This window comes from Zeugodacus cucurbitae, chromosome X (genome assembly GCF_028554725.1).
Source record: "Zeugodacus cucurbitae isolate PBARC_wt_2022May chromosome X, idZeuCucr1.2, whole genome shotgun sequence".
Taxonomy (NCBI): Eukaryota; Metazoa; Arthropoda; class Insecta; order Diptera; family Tephritidae; genus Zeugodacus; species Zeugodacus cucurbitae.
This window is the reverse complement of record NC_071672.1, coordinates 32,286,510-32,302,918: the sequence shown is the minus strand read 5'-3', so window position 1 is coordinate 32,302,918 and position 16,409 is coordinate 32,286,510. Positions and strand designations below refer to the sequence as shown.

Sequence of the window (16,409 nt, the reverse complement as noted above, 5' to 3'; positions counted from 1 at the left end):
GTAAACAGTCGGTAAACAGTCGGAAAATTCAGTCTCCATGACGAAACATCGCCAAACGGCCTGAGGCTGATCGACTTCGCTGGGGCCCGAAATATGGTTGTCTGTAGTACCAGATTCCAGCACAAGAAAATTCATCAAGCAAAATGGCTGTCCCCTGATCGAAACACGTGCAATCAAATTGATCACGTTGTGATAGACGGAAGACATGTCTCCAGTGTTTTAGACGTGCGTACGCTCCGAGGACCAAATATTGACTCGGACCATTATCTAGTAGCAGCAAAGATACGCACTCGCCTCTGTGCAGCAAAGAACGCCCGTCAACAAACACAAGGAAAGTTCGACGTCGAAAAGCTGCAATCACAACCGACAGCCGAGCGATTTTCTACTCGACTTGCCCTCCTGCTCTCTGAGAGCACTCATCAGCATCTCGATATAAGGGAGCTGTGGAATGGCATCGCAAACTCATTACATACCGCTGCAGCCGAAACAATTGGTCTCCGGCAACGCCAAAAAACCAGTTGGTACGATGAGAGTTGTCGTTCCGCAGTGGAGAGAAAACAGACTGCCTACCTCGCAACGTTGCGAAAGACCACAACGGGGTGGGACAGATATCGAGAACTGAAGAGGGAAGCGAGACGCATTTGCAGACGTAAAAAGAAAGAGACCGAAATGCGTGAGTATGAAAAGCTGGCCGACGTGGGTAATGCTCGAAAATTTTATTAAAAGATAAGGCGATTTACAGAAGGTTTCAAGACCGGAGCATTATCATGTAGGGACCGAGGTTATCTGGTAACGGAGGTCCAGAGCATACTGGGATTATGGAGGGAACACTTCTCCGACCTGCTAAACGGCAGTGAAAGTACATGACCGACCATGAAGAAATTCGTATAGCAATTACTTGAAGAACAACAAAGCGGCGGGGGCCGATGGACTACCGGCCGAGCTATTCAAATACGGCGGCGAAGAACTGATAAGGTGCATGCATCAGCTTCTTTGTAGAATATGGTCGGAAGAAAGCATGCCCGACGATTGGAATCTCAGTGTGCTCTGCCCAATCCATAAAAAGGGAGACCCCACAATCTGCGCTAATTACCGTGGTATAAGTCTCCTCAATATCGCATATAATGTTTTGTCGAGCGTATTGTGTGGAAGACCAAAGCCCACCGTCAACGAACTGATTGGACCTTATCAGTGTGGCTTTAGACCTGGAAAATCGACAATGGACCAGATATTCACCATGCGCCAAATATTGGGAAAGACCCGAGAGAGAAGAATCGATACTCACCATCTTTTCATCGATTTTAAAGCTGCCTTCGATAGCACGAAAAGGAGCTGCTTTTATGCCGCGATGTCTGGATTTGGTATCCCCGTAAAACTAATACTGTGTAAACTGACGTTGAGCAACACCAAAAGCTCCGTCAGGATCGGGAAGGACCTCTCCGAGCCGTTCGATACCAAACGAGGCTTCAGACAGGGTGACTTACTATCGTGCGACTTCTTCAATCTATTACTGGAAAAAATAATACGAGCTGCAGTGCTAAATAGAGAAGGTACAATCTTCTACAAGAGTGTACAGCTGCTGGCATATGCCGATGATATTGATATCATCGGAAGCAACAACCGCGCCGTTTGTTCTGCTTTTTCCAGACTAGATAAAGAAGCGAAGCGTATGGGTCTGGTGGTGAATGAGGACAAGACGAAATATCTCCTGTCATCAAACAAACAGTCAGCGCACTCGCGTCTTGGCTCCCACGTCACTGTTGACAGTCATACCTTTGAAGTAGTAGATAGTTTCGTCTACTTGGGAACCAGTGTTAACAACACCAACAATGTCAGCCCTGAAATCCAACGCAGAATCACTCTTGCCAACAGGTGTTACTTTGGATTGAGTAGGCAATTGAACAGTAAAGTCCTCTCTCAACGAACAAAAATCAAACTCTACAAGTCGCTCATCATTCCCGTCCTACTTTACGGTGCAGAAGCGTGGACGATGTCAATATCCGATGAGACGGCACTAGGAGTTTTCGAGAGAAAGGTTTTGCGGAAGATTTATGGTCCCTTAAACATTGGCAACGGTGAATACCGCAGACGATGGAACGATGAGCTGTATGTGTTATTCGACGACATAGACATAGTCCAGCGAATTAAAAAATAGCGGCTACGCTGGCTAGGTCAAGTTGTACGAATGGATGAAAACACTCCAGCTCTGAAAGTGTTCGATGCTGTACCCGCTGACCTGGCTTCACTTGGTGTTTCCAGTTGGCGCCAAAAAGCAAAAAGGAGGAACGAGTGGCGCGCTCTGGTGGATTCGGCTATAATCGCTTAAGCGGTTTCTACGCCAAATATATATATATATCTTATGTGCCAAAAACGGAAAAGCTGTTATATTACTATCCAGTACGCCCTTGACAAATGCTATTGTACCTTAGAAGCTTTCTGCATATTCCACTAAACGCAAAACTTTGCGTTGACAAACGACGAAAGTTCCTGCGTTGCCTTGCAAAACAGCCAGCAATTGAACAGCGCTCTGAAAATCCAAGGGTATTAGGCCATGCTCCAACACGCCTGGCTATTGAAATGGCACTCGGTAGTTCTCCTGTTTCCGGCACTATTGCGAACCACTGGCTGATATTTCTAATGACTTTCAACCTACGTTCCCTGTTCGTTGTCAAAATTGTGAAGCTGGAAAGCATAAAACCACACGCAAGATTTGCAGTTGGTGTAAAAAACGTGTATGTGACACACATGCTACAACATATACTTTGGGTAAATGTTGTTCCAAGAATGTTATTTAACTTAACTATGTATCTAAAAATCATATATTACTTAATAACTATGCATTCAAGTATAAAACTCTTAGTGCCAGTGTTTTTGTATCGGAACAGAACTTTGCATAAATACTGCATTTGACGGTGGGCAACACATTTTCGTTCCCTTCCTTTGATGCCGAAAATACAGAATTTACTTTCATCGGAAAATAAAACTTTCTTCCAGAACTCTGGGGTATGTTGACGTACTTATTTGCGAAGGCGATAAGTTTTAGTAGGTTATGCAAGGAAATGTACGTTTTTTTCGGGCGACACGCCCATTGGAAGTAATTATGGACTTTTCGAAATTTTGTTGAATGTCCTCGTCACTTGGGATGCAGCAGTCCTTGGATTTTTCTTAATAAGGGACACAACACTTCGCGCCTCCCTGTCTGTTAGCTTGGAAAGTCAACCAGATCTTATAATATGTACAATATACATACATATGTATATTCGATTTATACAATAAACACTCTTGTTATAAAATTCAACGCACTGTGACCACTATAGCTTGTACCGAAATATAGTGAACGTACACTTTTGACGCACGCATTGTGAAGCTGCAGTAACAAAAATGCCGTTATCTCTGGCGTCGTCTGACTGAGCAGCAGAATTTGTGGCGCCAACATCTTAGCTTGCAATACCGAGTATGCAAAGTTCCAAAAATTTTGACGTTACTTTTATAAATTTTGCGAGTTAAATGTTTAATTTTTTAAGGAGCGTAGACTTATGATGCTTAGTGTACAGACACACTCTCCCATACATATGTATGTATGTACTTTCCCGTTTCTTGCGTGGGGTAATATAGGTCGACTCCCTAGAGCGAGTTTGTATATTTCTAATATTTTGTTCTTTAAGCCGCTGCACACGCTCCTTACTCGACTCTCAAGCGCGTACTTGGAAGGTTTTGAAATTTTGTTCAGAAAACAGCTGCGAACGTTTGTTCCTCTACTCTCTGGCACGCGATTGCGATACGAAAAGAATGGCTTGCAAGACGATTTTCAGTTTCAGATTAAGATTCTCCATCATGGAGTATTTTTGATACCCTCGCCTGGGAACTATTTCCAGAACGTTGAGATCTAGTTAAACTTGATCGTGGTTCTACCATCAATTATTACCGCAGCGCATGCGGCAAAATACGTATTAGGGCACTTTTTTACGCTTTGAATTACGTTAGTTAAGTTTTAATAAGGATCCCTAATCCTTTCTAGCAATAAATATAGTCTATGTTACTGAGGATGAATGTAGCTTTCCAATGATAAAATCGGCACAATAGTTTTTGAGTTTATTCATACAAATCTTTCCTCTTTATAATATTAGTATATATTTATGAAGAGTCAACAATCAATGCCTACTTCCTGGAATAATTTTCATCACATTCTCTTGTTACTGTTTGGCTGGAAAATTAGGAAAAACAAGTCGATGTCTTTTCAACATATACAACAATAGCGCACAGCGAAATCAGAACAACTGAACTAAAACTGTTTTATCGACCTTTATCGCCAAATGCGACAAATTTGATAAATTAAATTGTCTGTGCCTTTTGCTTCGTTCAAAAAAATTAAAACTGTCCTCCTCATCGAATGAACTTAAATTTACTTAAATATAGGGCCTACCCACTGTTTTAGATATGCGTTTCATGCGTTGTAAAACGTATTTAATTCGCCTCAGTCTCTTTGAGAAAATTATTTCACTATTTCGGGGAGGGCAACTTTATATCGCTTTTAAACAGCTTAAACATATTTTTGTTAGTTTGTTTTTGTCTCTAAATACTCATTTAAAATATAAATTAGTTCTTCATCGGTAAATGTTTACATAAAAACTTCGCAATGGTTCATTTCTTTTTAATTTCCGCAACTCACTCATCAACGAATAGGTTTCGACCAAAATTTTCGATCTTGCGTATTCAATGATTTCGTAATTAGCGACATCTATTAGCCGCGATATGTATTTTTTCGAGTCGGTAAGTGAGTTCTATTTGATCGTAAATTTTATTTTCGATACGGTTTCAATGATTCCGACATATCGAACCATTTTTCTATCGAAACGGATTCAATGATCAGGGTCATTATTTTAGAGCGTATTAAGTTTGTCTCAAGTATCTGCTGATACTTATAGCGTTTTCTTTTCTCAAAAAAATTTAACATTTATTCTGCCCTGTACTCGGGTTTTCAAATTGTGTGTACGAGTTGACCAGCATAATAAGAAGACCTTTATTTGTTCTTTTATATTTTTATGTAAAAAATGGAAAACACTCAAAGAGGTAATACAACATGTGTATAATGTAAAATTATAAAGAGACAGCATTTTCATCGAGAAATGGAAGTACTATTAGTAGAGTTTACAATTCCATCTATCAGGGCTAGTTGCCCAGATCTATGGTAAAGAAACAACACAAGACTATTCGGTTGCCTCCGTGCTTAACTGTGCTTTAAACACATTCATCCATGAACTTTTCACCTGTTCTGCTCCTTACGTAGCACATACCGTCGCTATAAAAAATATTACATTTGCACTCATCTGAATAGCTAACATTTCGCCAAACAAGATAAGTCCAGTTTAGTTTGCCTTGGGCCCATCGTAAACAGTTTTGACGCATTTTTGGGGTTAAACATGGCTTTTTAGCGGCCCGACATGCGTTCAAACCGAACCTCTTGAAGCCACCGATCTCTCAAAGGCACCTTCAAATAACTTCACTTTAATGTTCTAAGCGGTTTTAAAGCGATCCCTCAAGCTGATATGTTCATGATCCTTGAAACCATTGCAGTGATTGTCATCTCATACGAGAAATTCTGCATTGTTTGATCCTTTTTTATGTGGTGGGTCCAAACCCTACGCACAACCACGGTAAGGGTTCGCCTGCTTACGTTAGCTCGCCTCCAATCGGCTGTTTGATGACTACGCAGATAATATTTGTTCTAAGATCGCAAGTGGTGGGGTGCTTGAGCCATTTGAAACTTTTCTCACGTGCGTGAACTTCTTCAACCCAGATTTTATTTCATAATTTTAAAAATTTCACAATATTTTTTTTTAATTTCTGCAACTTACGCTTAAATAATTTTGTTTAAACATTTTACATTAATGTTTTCATAATATTACTGTTTTCCTTTTCCACAGAAAACAACCGAATGAAGAATGTCTGCACTACCACAATCCCCAGCTATTTTCCTGCGCCCCTGGCTCGTTTACCAACCGACGATCTTGGCTGCATTACATCTAATAGAGAACAAAATTCCTTTTCACCATCTTCGAACTCCTCAACTGCTTCAGGCAACACCAGTGTACGGAGTAAAAATTATCAGGGAGTCAATATGTTTAACTTTCAAAGTACGGGCGATGACCAAGATGTTTCATCGTCAGACTTGACGGGCGGTAGTGCTGCCATTATGCCGCCAGTTGTATTCAAATGCAACAATTGTGATTTTTTCGCACAGTCCAAAACTGAAATGGAACAACATCTAAGTGCGGTACATCCACACACTGAGCCAGACTACATTAGCATCCCAACGAACTCTGCGGCCATACAAGCATTTCAAGCGGCTGTAGCGGCAGCAACAGCAGCGGCCGCCTCTGCAGTGATTGCTACCCGTGAGCCTAGTAACAAATCTTATGCAGAAAATGACGCTATGAATGATGACTGTCCAACAACAATTAAAAGAGAGCGTATACGTATGCAAGAAGATGAGGAGACCGACAAGTCCGGCGACATGCAAAGTACAATATCGCTGCAGGATGTGTCGATGATGACACCTTGGCTCCCAACAACAGCGAACACAATGAGTAATACCGAAACACCAGCAGATTTGGTTGAAATCAAACCAATGCATAATGTATTGCGTGAGTTAGAAAAAAAGGAGCAAAGGGTGCAGAAAGAACAGCCAATTGAAGATACAAGTAAAGACAACGCATTAGTAGAAGGTAGCAAAAAATATGTGGGTGAAACAAACAATGTGCAATGTCCACTCTGTACGGATACATTTGATCGCAAACAAAATCTGGAAACTCACTTGATGAATATACATAGTGTGAATCGTGATGGTTTGTCACGTCTCCTACAATTGGTAGACACTAGCGTTTGGCATGCGACCACCACAACAACACCTACTGTAGTTAAAGACTGTAAGGGCCCAAATATCGAGACAACAACTCAACAAACTACTACGGATAATATGAATATTAAAGACGCCCAAGAATTAGACTTATCGCTAATGGAGGTTTCAAATGATCTACCTTTGAATCTCAATGCTGCTCATACCACATACCAAGAATCGGCAAACAATAATAAATTGTCGTGTGAAAAATGTGGTGCAAAATTCAAGCATGAACAACAATTGTTGCAGCATGCGCTAAAAATGCAACATTTTCTAATCTTGCCAAATGGCGATCATCGTTGTTTGGCTGCTAGTCATCCTAGCCGTTCTTGCCATTCGATATTTCCCACACACGCCGCAATGGTCGTCCATTATAAAAACACTCATATTAGCCTAGTGATATCCGAGCGTCATGTGTATAAATATCGTTGTAAACATTGTTCACTTGCATTTAAAACTCAAGAAAAACTATCGACCCACTTGCTGTATCACACCATGCGAGAAGCCACCAAATGTTCGCTATGCCAACGAAATTTTCGTACGACTCAAGCGCTACAAAAGCACATTGATCAAACACATCACAGTAGCGAGGATCAGCATGCTGGCGGCATAAGCTCACCGACAACAAGCAACTTCGGCGGCCGTGGATCGCCAGCCTTGCAGTTGAGTCACGTGCAAAACAAAGCACAATTAGCTGATGTTATGCCGGACAATTCAGCTAAAAACGCAGACAGCAATGGTAAATATACATACTGAATTAAATTAGCTAAGTGTATAAATACATATCCCTATATAACTCTGTTTGATTGCCGCCTTTAGCGGCCCTGTGTAATTTTTTCGATTGCGTCATGCACATCCTAGGTATACATCACAGCTCGTTTGGTACTATTCCTAAAACAAAAAACAACTAAAAATTTAAATTTATTTAAAAAAAATTGACAAACTTTATATTGAATTCCATATGAAAGACTTATATTTTGCGAGGCCGAATCCGAAATTTCATTGAAATCTTGAAATTGTAGTGTGAAGATTACGGCTTCGTCTTTACTCGCGTAGACAGCGCTTACGTGATTATAGCCGAGTTAACAAAAGCGCGCCATTCGTTTTTTCTTTTCGCTGTTTGTGATACCAAGTGCAGACATCTGGTACTTCCAATGCAGTGGAGGTCTTCCTCTTCCCCTACTTACACGTACACTTTCAAAGTTGGAGTAATTTCATCAATTCGGGCAACATGACCTCGCCAGCGTAGCCGCTGCCTTTTTTTCGCTGAACTACGTCAATGTCGTCGTATAATTCATACAGCTCATTGTTCCAGCATCTGCGGTATTCGCCGTGCCAATGTTCAAAGGACCTTTATGGTCCGCAAAACATTTCTCTCGAAAACGCTTCAGCACAATAAAGCAGCACGAGAATTATGAGTTTGGTTTTGGTTCGTCGAGAGAGGACTTTACTTTTCAATTTCCTTCTCAGTTGAAAGTAGTAACTGTTGACAAGTATGATTCTGCATTGGATTCTCTCTGCAGCAGCAGCTCTGCAGCTAGTATTATTCTTTCCAGCATCAGGTTAAAGAAGTGACACGATAGTGAGTCACCCTATCTGAAATCTCGTTTGGTATCAAACGGCTCGAAGAGATTCATAACATCCTGACGAAGCTTTTGATGCTGCTCAAAGTCAGTTTATACAACCGTATTAGTTTTGCGGGTATACCAAATTCAGATAAAATCGACAAAGACTTGTTGAAGAATACGGCTTTCGTTTTGAAATCTTGTATACAGAAAACTACAATTTAAGAACTTGAGACTCATAATTCATTGTAGTCATTGTGATACACGTACCTTCAATAGTTTTAGGAATTACAAACAAAGCTTTGTACTCTGCAACATATTTTAAGAATTATATTAATTTATGAAATTTCCTTTAACTAAATTTTTGAAATTCAATTCAAATTTCACAGTCCGTGAATCACCACCTACAACACCAAAAACAAATGAATCACCGCAAGTAGCGTCTTCCCCATTACCAACTAACTTATTGCAAGACCAGCAGCAGCAACAACAACATGTTGCTGCTTTTACTGCTGCGTTATTAAATCAGTCAACACCACCACAACAACAACAACATATCAGCGGCGATGAATTATCAGAGAGCGGTGGCATAACATCAGAACACCTCATACAGCATTTGCAAATGAAACCACGTGGCTCGCTCTTAACACAAAAATATCTACAACAACAGAATCTGCAAAACCTGCAACAATTGCCTGGAGCAGCAGCTGCATCTGGCTTGCAATTAAATCCGGTTGAGATGTTTAATTTAATGCAGTTCCATCACATTATGTCCATGAACTTTATGAATCTTGCACCGCCGCTTATATTTGGGGTCGGCGCTAATGTGAGCTCTAGTGGCAATGTGGATTTGTTAACACCCACGCACACACCTAAACTTGCACACAATCCAAGCGCCAATGCACTGCTATGTGGCAGCGAATTATCGGTACCAGGCACACCAGTGCCAGTGGCGCCCACAACCGACCTCATTGGTACATTGCAACAACAGCAACAGCCGCAACCGCAACAATCCGCATCAACAAGTAGCGCTCAGGTAAGAAGTTGTAATAATTAGTGTTAATTATTAATTCTCGAATATTTCCAAGTCCAAATATTTGTTTTCTTATAATTTATTATTTGAATATGTCGTGTATAACATTTATTAAAAGTAGAAAATCTTATTGTATCTCAGCATTTATTTTGCGCACTCCTTTTGGACTTTTTTTCCACAAGTGAAGTCTAAGTTAGCCTAAGAAACTTTACCGATCATTTAGATCTTTCCCTGGCCCCCCTACACCCAGTATAAATATTTCCGTCTCTCTAGAATACCATGCAAAAAAGTGTTCAGTTTACTAATACTAACAGTAGTAAAGATAGTTGAAGCGAACCTGCTTTGTCGCTTTGCCCTCTTGACATCGCTGAAAGTCGCTTTGTTGCTCGCACTTACTCTGACATCTTTGAGCGATTTGCACATGCTGAAAGAAGCAGCGAGTAATAAAGAGCAGTAGCGCCATCTTATCGCATCAATTCTCGTTCCCACTCTGACATCAATTTTATGAGCGGGGGTTCGATAAGTAATTAGCATTGAAAATAAAAAAACAGATATATTTCTTAACACAAATTCCTTTTAGCTCATTATACTTAACCCAAAGATGCGGTAAGCTGTTGTGCCTTCATGGATGATAAAATGTAGGCCATCGTTGCGACGATAATCCCTCCAGTCGACAAAGATTATCTCTTTCAAATGTTGGCCGCGGCTGCGTCTCAGATGTTCCATCCGTTGAGTCCAATTTTCGATGACTCGTTCGAGCATTTCAACTAGTATCTCGCGAATGTCACTCGTGTTGTTTTGTTCCAAGATCTGAAACGAAGCTGGATTATCCTCATAGACTTCAGACTTTAGATATCCCCACAGGAAAAAGTCTAACGGCCATGATCTTGATGGCCAATCGACCGACCAAAACCGTGAAATTATCTGCTCACAAAAGTGTTCTCTCAATAAACCCATTGATTGATGCGATGTGTGGGAAGTGACGCCATCTTGTTGAGACCAAATGTCGCCGAGATCACGTGCTTCAATTTTAGACATTTTTCCTGTATGAAATGGCAGCTCTTGAATCTCATCAGGTTGCTTTTCGTACCAAATGCCGCAATTTTGCTTGTTTACATAACCATTAAGCCAGAAATGGGCATTATCACTGAACAGAATTTGGCTCGACAACTTCGTATCTTCTTGGAACTTTTCAAGAGCCCATAGAGCTCTGTAAAATAAGGCTAGTGAAAAAAGTAGCTCCAATTGGATCACGCGATACATTAGTATTAGTGCTTGTATGTATTGTCGTTTCAGCTTTATTAGCTGAATTATTATCTATATTATATGAATGTACCATATATTAAAAAATAAGAGCTCTTATTCCAGATGGCCAGTAATCAAAAGCGTGCACGGACGCGTATCACTGACGAACAGCTGAAAATACTCCGTGCCCATTTCGATATCAATAATTCGCCAAGTGAAGAAAGTATTACGGAAATGTCACAAAAAGCGAATTTGCCAATGAAGGTATAACATATAATATTTCTTAAATTTTGTGTAATTGTAACGTTATTAATTTCGTACACACGGAAAAGAGGCAAGTAGAAATGAAATTAACCAATTTCTTAACTCTCTTAAAGGTCGTCAAGCATTGGTTTCGGAATACGCTATTTAAAGAACGCCAGAGGAACAAAGATTCGCCATACAACTTTAATAATCCACCATCTACAACACTAAATTTGGAAGAATACGAACGCACTGGGCAAACTAAAGTAACACCACTGAACGAGGATTTACATTTGGCTACGGTAGGTTTACCTACAATAATATAATATATGGTATAATTGTTTGTAAAATATACTTATTATTTTTTGCATTTAAAGTTCAATGCCATGCAGCAACAACCAAAGCAAAATATGCATGAATGTAATTCGCAAAATAATACAAATGAGAAACCAATCACAACACCAGAAATATGTGGCGATTCTACTTTATTGATTGAAATAAAAACAGAGCCTTTCGGTGATAACGTTGAACCACACATTACAATACCGCAGAGTCTACATCGTCAAAATGAACTGCAGCAACACCAGCAACAAAAGCAGCTAGAACAGCATAAACAAGATGAGAAGCATTTATTGAGCACGGCATCGGTGCTGCTGCATCATAAGCGACAACAACATTTAAGCGCAATGTCAACGACAGAACACCAACAACAAGTTGCTGAAGTGCCAGAAACTACAGCCACTGCATTACAACAGCAACAACATCAACAGCAACAACAATTGCATGGCCAATCAAGTCAGAATATTCATCAGCAACAACAGCATATCAACCTATACAGCTATGAAACAAAGTCAGAAAGCGGCAGCTCGGATATCCTCTCCAGACCTCAATCACCCAACAACAGTTCCACAGTTGTGCCAACTCACTATGCCAGCATTAATGAGTTATTGCATCAACAATTGGACAATTTGCCCCTCAGCCAAAATCTTACCAATATCAATGTTGCCAACATGCACGGCAACAACATGGGTCCGCCGAAAAATTTCCAAGCTAACAAATCATTCGATAAGAATTCGCCATCTTCACAGTTTGACACAAATTCCAATTCATCGAATGCATCGTCCACATCGAGCGGGAAACGCGCCAATCGCACACGCTTTACGGACTACCAAATTAAGGTACTACAGGAATTCTTTGAGAATAACTCCTATCCAAAGGATAGTGATTTGGAGTATTTAAGCAAGCTATTATTGCTTTCCCCACGAGTTATTGTTGTCTGGTTTCAGGTAAGAAATTATACCGACCCAAATTGTTACTTAAAATGAAAACATTAAGCAACTGTACAAACGCATTGCGCATTGAGACCATACGTGAACTGAAAAGTGGAATGTGGCTGAGGTACAATTTCTTAGCGTCCACTCATTTATGAAATGTTGTCTACGTGGTTGTGTTGATTTACTAATTTTTCGAGCTACTATATAGCTATATTTCTCAACTTTATATAGATCACACATTCCATTATTTGTGTATGTATCATTATATATATCTTTAGGAAAACCATTTTTTATTTCAAGCAAGCATCACTCAACTATTTCGCATTCTTTGCACATGTGATCTGCATACGTCTGCGATTGTCTCCATGCATTTGATTTGAAACCTTACATGCACTTTTCAAGCAAACATTATACCAATACCGACCATCAATAACCGTACAATTTCGGTGTTACCTTTGACAGTCAACCCACATACGAACGCGATAATGGCCAAAGTTCTGAGCAACAACAAGAAACTCTAGTCGCTAGCGGGTAGCACTTAGGGAAAGTATAAAGTACACGTCGTTGGCCACTTACAATGCTATCGGCCTGCCGGCCGTCAATTACGCAGCCAAAGTACACTACGGATAGTCACAGGATGCCACTTGATGTCTCCTCAAGCACAGTTACCAAGCGCCGTTATACTACCCGTAAATGAGTATTATGAACTGCCCACCAAACAGATCAGCTGTAAGACTTCATTCACAGCGGAGCCCTTAACACCTACCTTGCCTCCCTCCCATTGAATGGCGTACTTGGAGTCATACCACAACCCTTTGCAGAAATTGAGCTCTTGAAAACAGAGTGACCTCTGCGCAACTGCGTTCTGCATATTGTAGCAGGTTAAATTTCTATTTATCCAGACTGAATTCCGACATATAGAATATATGTCTTGTATACAAAGAGTGTCCGCATGACACAACCACCTATTTGCATTATCAACGCACCCGACTCATCTAACACTCCTCTCCATTTGGTCCGAATCTGTCGAAACTGCACGTTTTCTGGGCTTACCGTTTGATGACCTCGACGACAACTAGACGTAGACCGCATAGGAAACATTACAACTCGTAAACAACTACGATTACATGGATATTGAACTAGAACTAACTCCTAAAGGCTGTAAAATTTTATCAACAAGTAACACTACAAAAAAAACTCTAAAAGAAATTACATTGTCCACATACGGCTATATAAAGTCGAAAATAGTATGTTCATTAGGAGGTAGTATAGCGCGAAGAAAGCAAAAGTTTTGTAAAAGATGCGGCAACATAAGAATGTTTAATTATTTTATAGTTTGCTTAATTTCATTATTAATTACCAAATATAAATACTATATTTCTTTTATTTCTTTGCCTATTTTAGAATGCACGCCAAAAACAGCGTAAGATTTATGAGAATCAACCGAATAATTCAATTTACGAAACTGAGGAGAAAAAACACAATATCAACTATGCCTGCAAGAAGTGTAATATGGCGTTTCAGCGCTACTACGAATTGATACGCCATCAAAAGAATCATTGTTTCAAAGAAGAAAACAACAAAAAGTCGGCAAAGGCACAAATCGCAGCAGCACAAATCGCACAAAATCTCAGCTCGGAAGACTCCAACTCCTCGATGGACATAAATAATAGCGCTGCGTTTCAATTACAGCAACAACATGCTTCCGCTGCTGCAACAACAGCAGTCAAAGTTTCCAGCACATCACCCGGCGTCGTAGCTGCGGGCATGAATTTACACTGCAATACATCGCCACAGCATTTATTTGGTAAATCGTCAATGTCCATGACCGATTTTAGTCCATCCACCACGCCCACACCGCCACAAACCCAACGTGAACGTAGTGATAGCAATGAATTACTGTCGCAAAGTCAAGCGCAGAAGTCCAAGTTCGAATGCGACAAATGCAAACTACAATTCAACTACTATGAGCATTTCCGCGAGCATCAGTTGTTGCACCTAATGAATCCCAGCTTATTTACTACACAAATTGCGAACATACCCGAGGCATATGGTTCATTTGGTAGCATATTGCAGAGCTTACAACAAGTGGCAGCTGCCAGTGCCACGCAACAGCAGCAACAACAGTTCCTAGAACAGCAAGGCCAACCGCCAGCAAAGAAACGTAAATGCTCGGAAACATCTTCAATAGCGGACGATGTCTCTTCAGTGGGTGGCACCGGTGATGGTGACATCATCAACCATGTATCATCTATGTTGCCAAACAACAAAAAATACGAATTTTTGTACCAGTATTTCATGCAAAACGAGAGCAACAATGAGTTGAAGCAACAATTTCACGCACAGCAGCAACAGTCACACGAGCCGGAGCTGGAAATGGAGTATTTAACAAATTTTTACAATCAATGTGAGTTGCGTAAACGTAGCAGTTATGATTTCTTGTATCAATATTATCAAAAAAATGAGTGCACACCGCAAATGGGTGCTTTAGCCGCACAAACGGGATTTTTCGGCGCAGAGAATAAGCCAAATATCGATGTACTACTGCAGTACTATCAACTGAATGAATCGAAAAAGTTTTTTCAGTTAGATGCCTCGAACCCAGAAATAAATGATCACACGACAGCGTCGCCAACATCGACATCACAATACCAACATGGAAATAATCCGACAACAATTGCGCATAGTGAACACACAGGTACCATGCCTGGTGTGGAACAGTATGACATGAGCGATATGAGTTTGAAGAAGAACTGTCTGGATGCGCTTAATTTTCCAGATTGCGATAATGATAACAACGAAACGCGCAGCAATGGTTGTGGTATGGATGTTGACGACGCTGAAATTTACACTGATAACGATGAACATAATAATGACAATAATCGCACGAAATCTAACGAAATCTACGCACACAAAAGCCCTGCGAAGTGTAGAAAAGTTAATGAAAATGAGCAGAATGCACAACAACTGACTGCCAGTACGCTTGAAGCTGTGCAAAAATTCAAAATGAATGAAATCAATGAATTCACTAGCAGTTTGCAAACACAACTTTCCTACTGCGCTGAACAACAGAATTTCAAGGATTTAAGCAAATCTATGACCACATGCGAGAAAATGCATAAGCATAAAGCACCACTCAATAAACAGAAATCAACAACAGCGACCAGCAACTTTGGCAGCGCCTACATTGACAATTTAAGCGATTTTCTGCACGTCAACCAAAAGTCGGAAGCAAAAGGGAAAATGAAACAGCAACAGCATTATAAAGAATTACAACAAGCACCAAATGAAACAGACGCTTGTGTGAATAATGGACCAACAATCGATAAATTAAAAATAACAGAAACGCCATTATCATCACCGAATTCAACGACAAATTCAAATAACACTACCGCAACAAAAACATTTACTGGCATTAACGAGAAACAGCAAAGCAAACGTTTACGCACTACAATACTGCCGGAGCAATTGAATTTTCTCTATGAATGCTATCAAAATGAATCGAATCCAAGTCGCAAAATGCTTGAGGAGATCGCAAAGAAAGTGAATCTCAAAAAACGGGTTGTACAAGTAAGTAAAGGTACACTTGCCTACCTTCAAAATCAAAATTCTATAATTAATATAACAAAAGCAAGCACGCAGCGTTGAAACATTTTCGATATATTTTTGAACTCGCTGCATTTTAAACTGTCTTATATAGTAAGCAGCCAACTGTCTGCAGATTTTCGGGTATATCACGTCGAAGTCAACATTATCTGTGTCGTTCACGTTCTCGCAAGGGAACAATAACAAAAATTTTACACGTTTTTTCGTAAGTCTATTTTGCTTGCTTTGTGCCGATAACTGTCAAGCATCAGTATGTAATTTTAATGACGTACTTGACAGCGCTCATCGCCGCCATTTGACAATAATATAAAATATATACATATCGAAAAAGAATCATTTACATATACAGAGAAATCTGAAACCAGCCTAAAAATGTTTTTCTGCAAGGCAATTGCTACAATATTAATAAAACTTTCTAATATTTCTGAGCACGAATTGCTGCAATACGCGAAATATACGAAAAACATACAAAAAATTAAACACACGCGAACGTTGTGGAAATTTACCTTTTTTTTTCTGAACGACTCAGATAATGCTGATACGTC

At 40.1% G+C, this 16,409-nt stretch overlaps 1 protein-coding gene across 6 annotated transcripts in view; it reads left to right on the top strand.

Annotated features, from left to right (window-relative positions):
- LOC105219774 (zinc finger protein 2) overlaps positions 1 to 16,409 on the top strand; it is a 131,291-nt gene that overhangs the window by 91,428 nt on the left and 23,454 nt on the right. For all 6 annotated transcript variants that reach the window (XR_008472098.1, XR_008472099.1, XM_054235324.1 and 3 more), the window contains 6 exons: positions 5,925 to 7,637; positions 8,853 to 9,499; positions 10,865 to 11,005; positions 11,119 to 11,286; positions 11,362 to 12,270; positions 13,663 to 15,828. Coding sequence is in view for 4 of the 6 variants with exons in the window: in XM_054235324.1 (XP_054091299.1) it covers positions 5,925 to 7,637; positions 8,853 to 9,499; positions 10,865 to 11,005; positions 11,119 to 11,286; positions 11,362 to 12,270; positions 13,663 to 15,828 (5,744 nt within the window). In the remaining 2 variants the exon portion in view is untranslated. The remainder of the gene's footprint in view (positions 1 to 5,924; positions 7,638 to 8,852; positions 9,500 to 10,864; positions 11,006 to 11,118; positions 11,287 to 11,361; positions 12,271 to 13,662; positions 15,829 to 16,409) is intronic.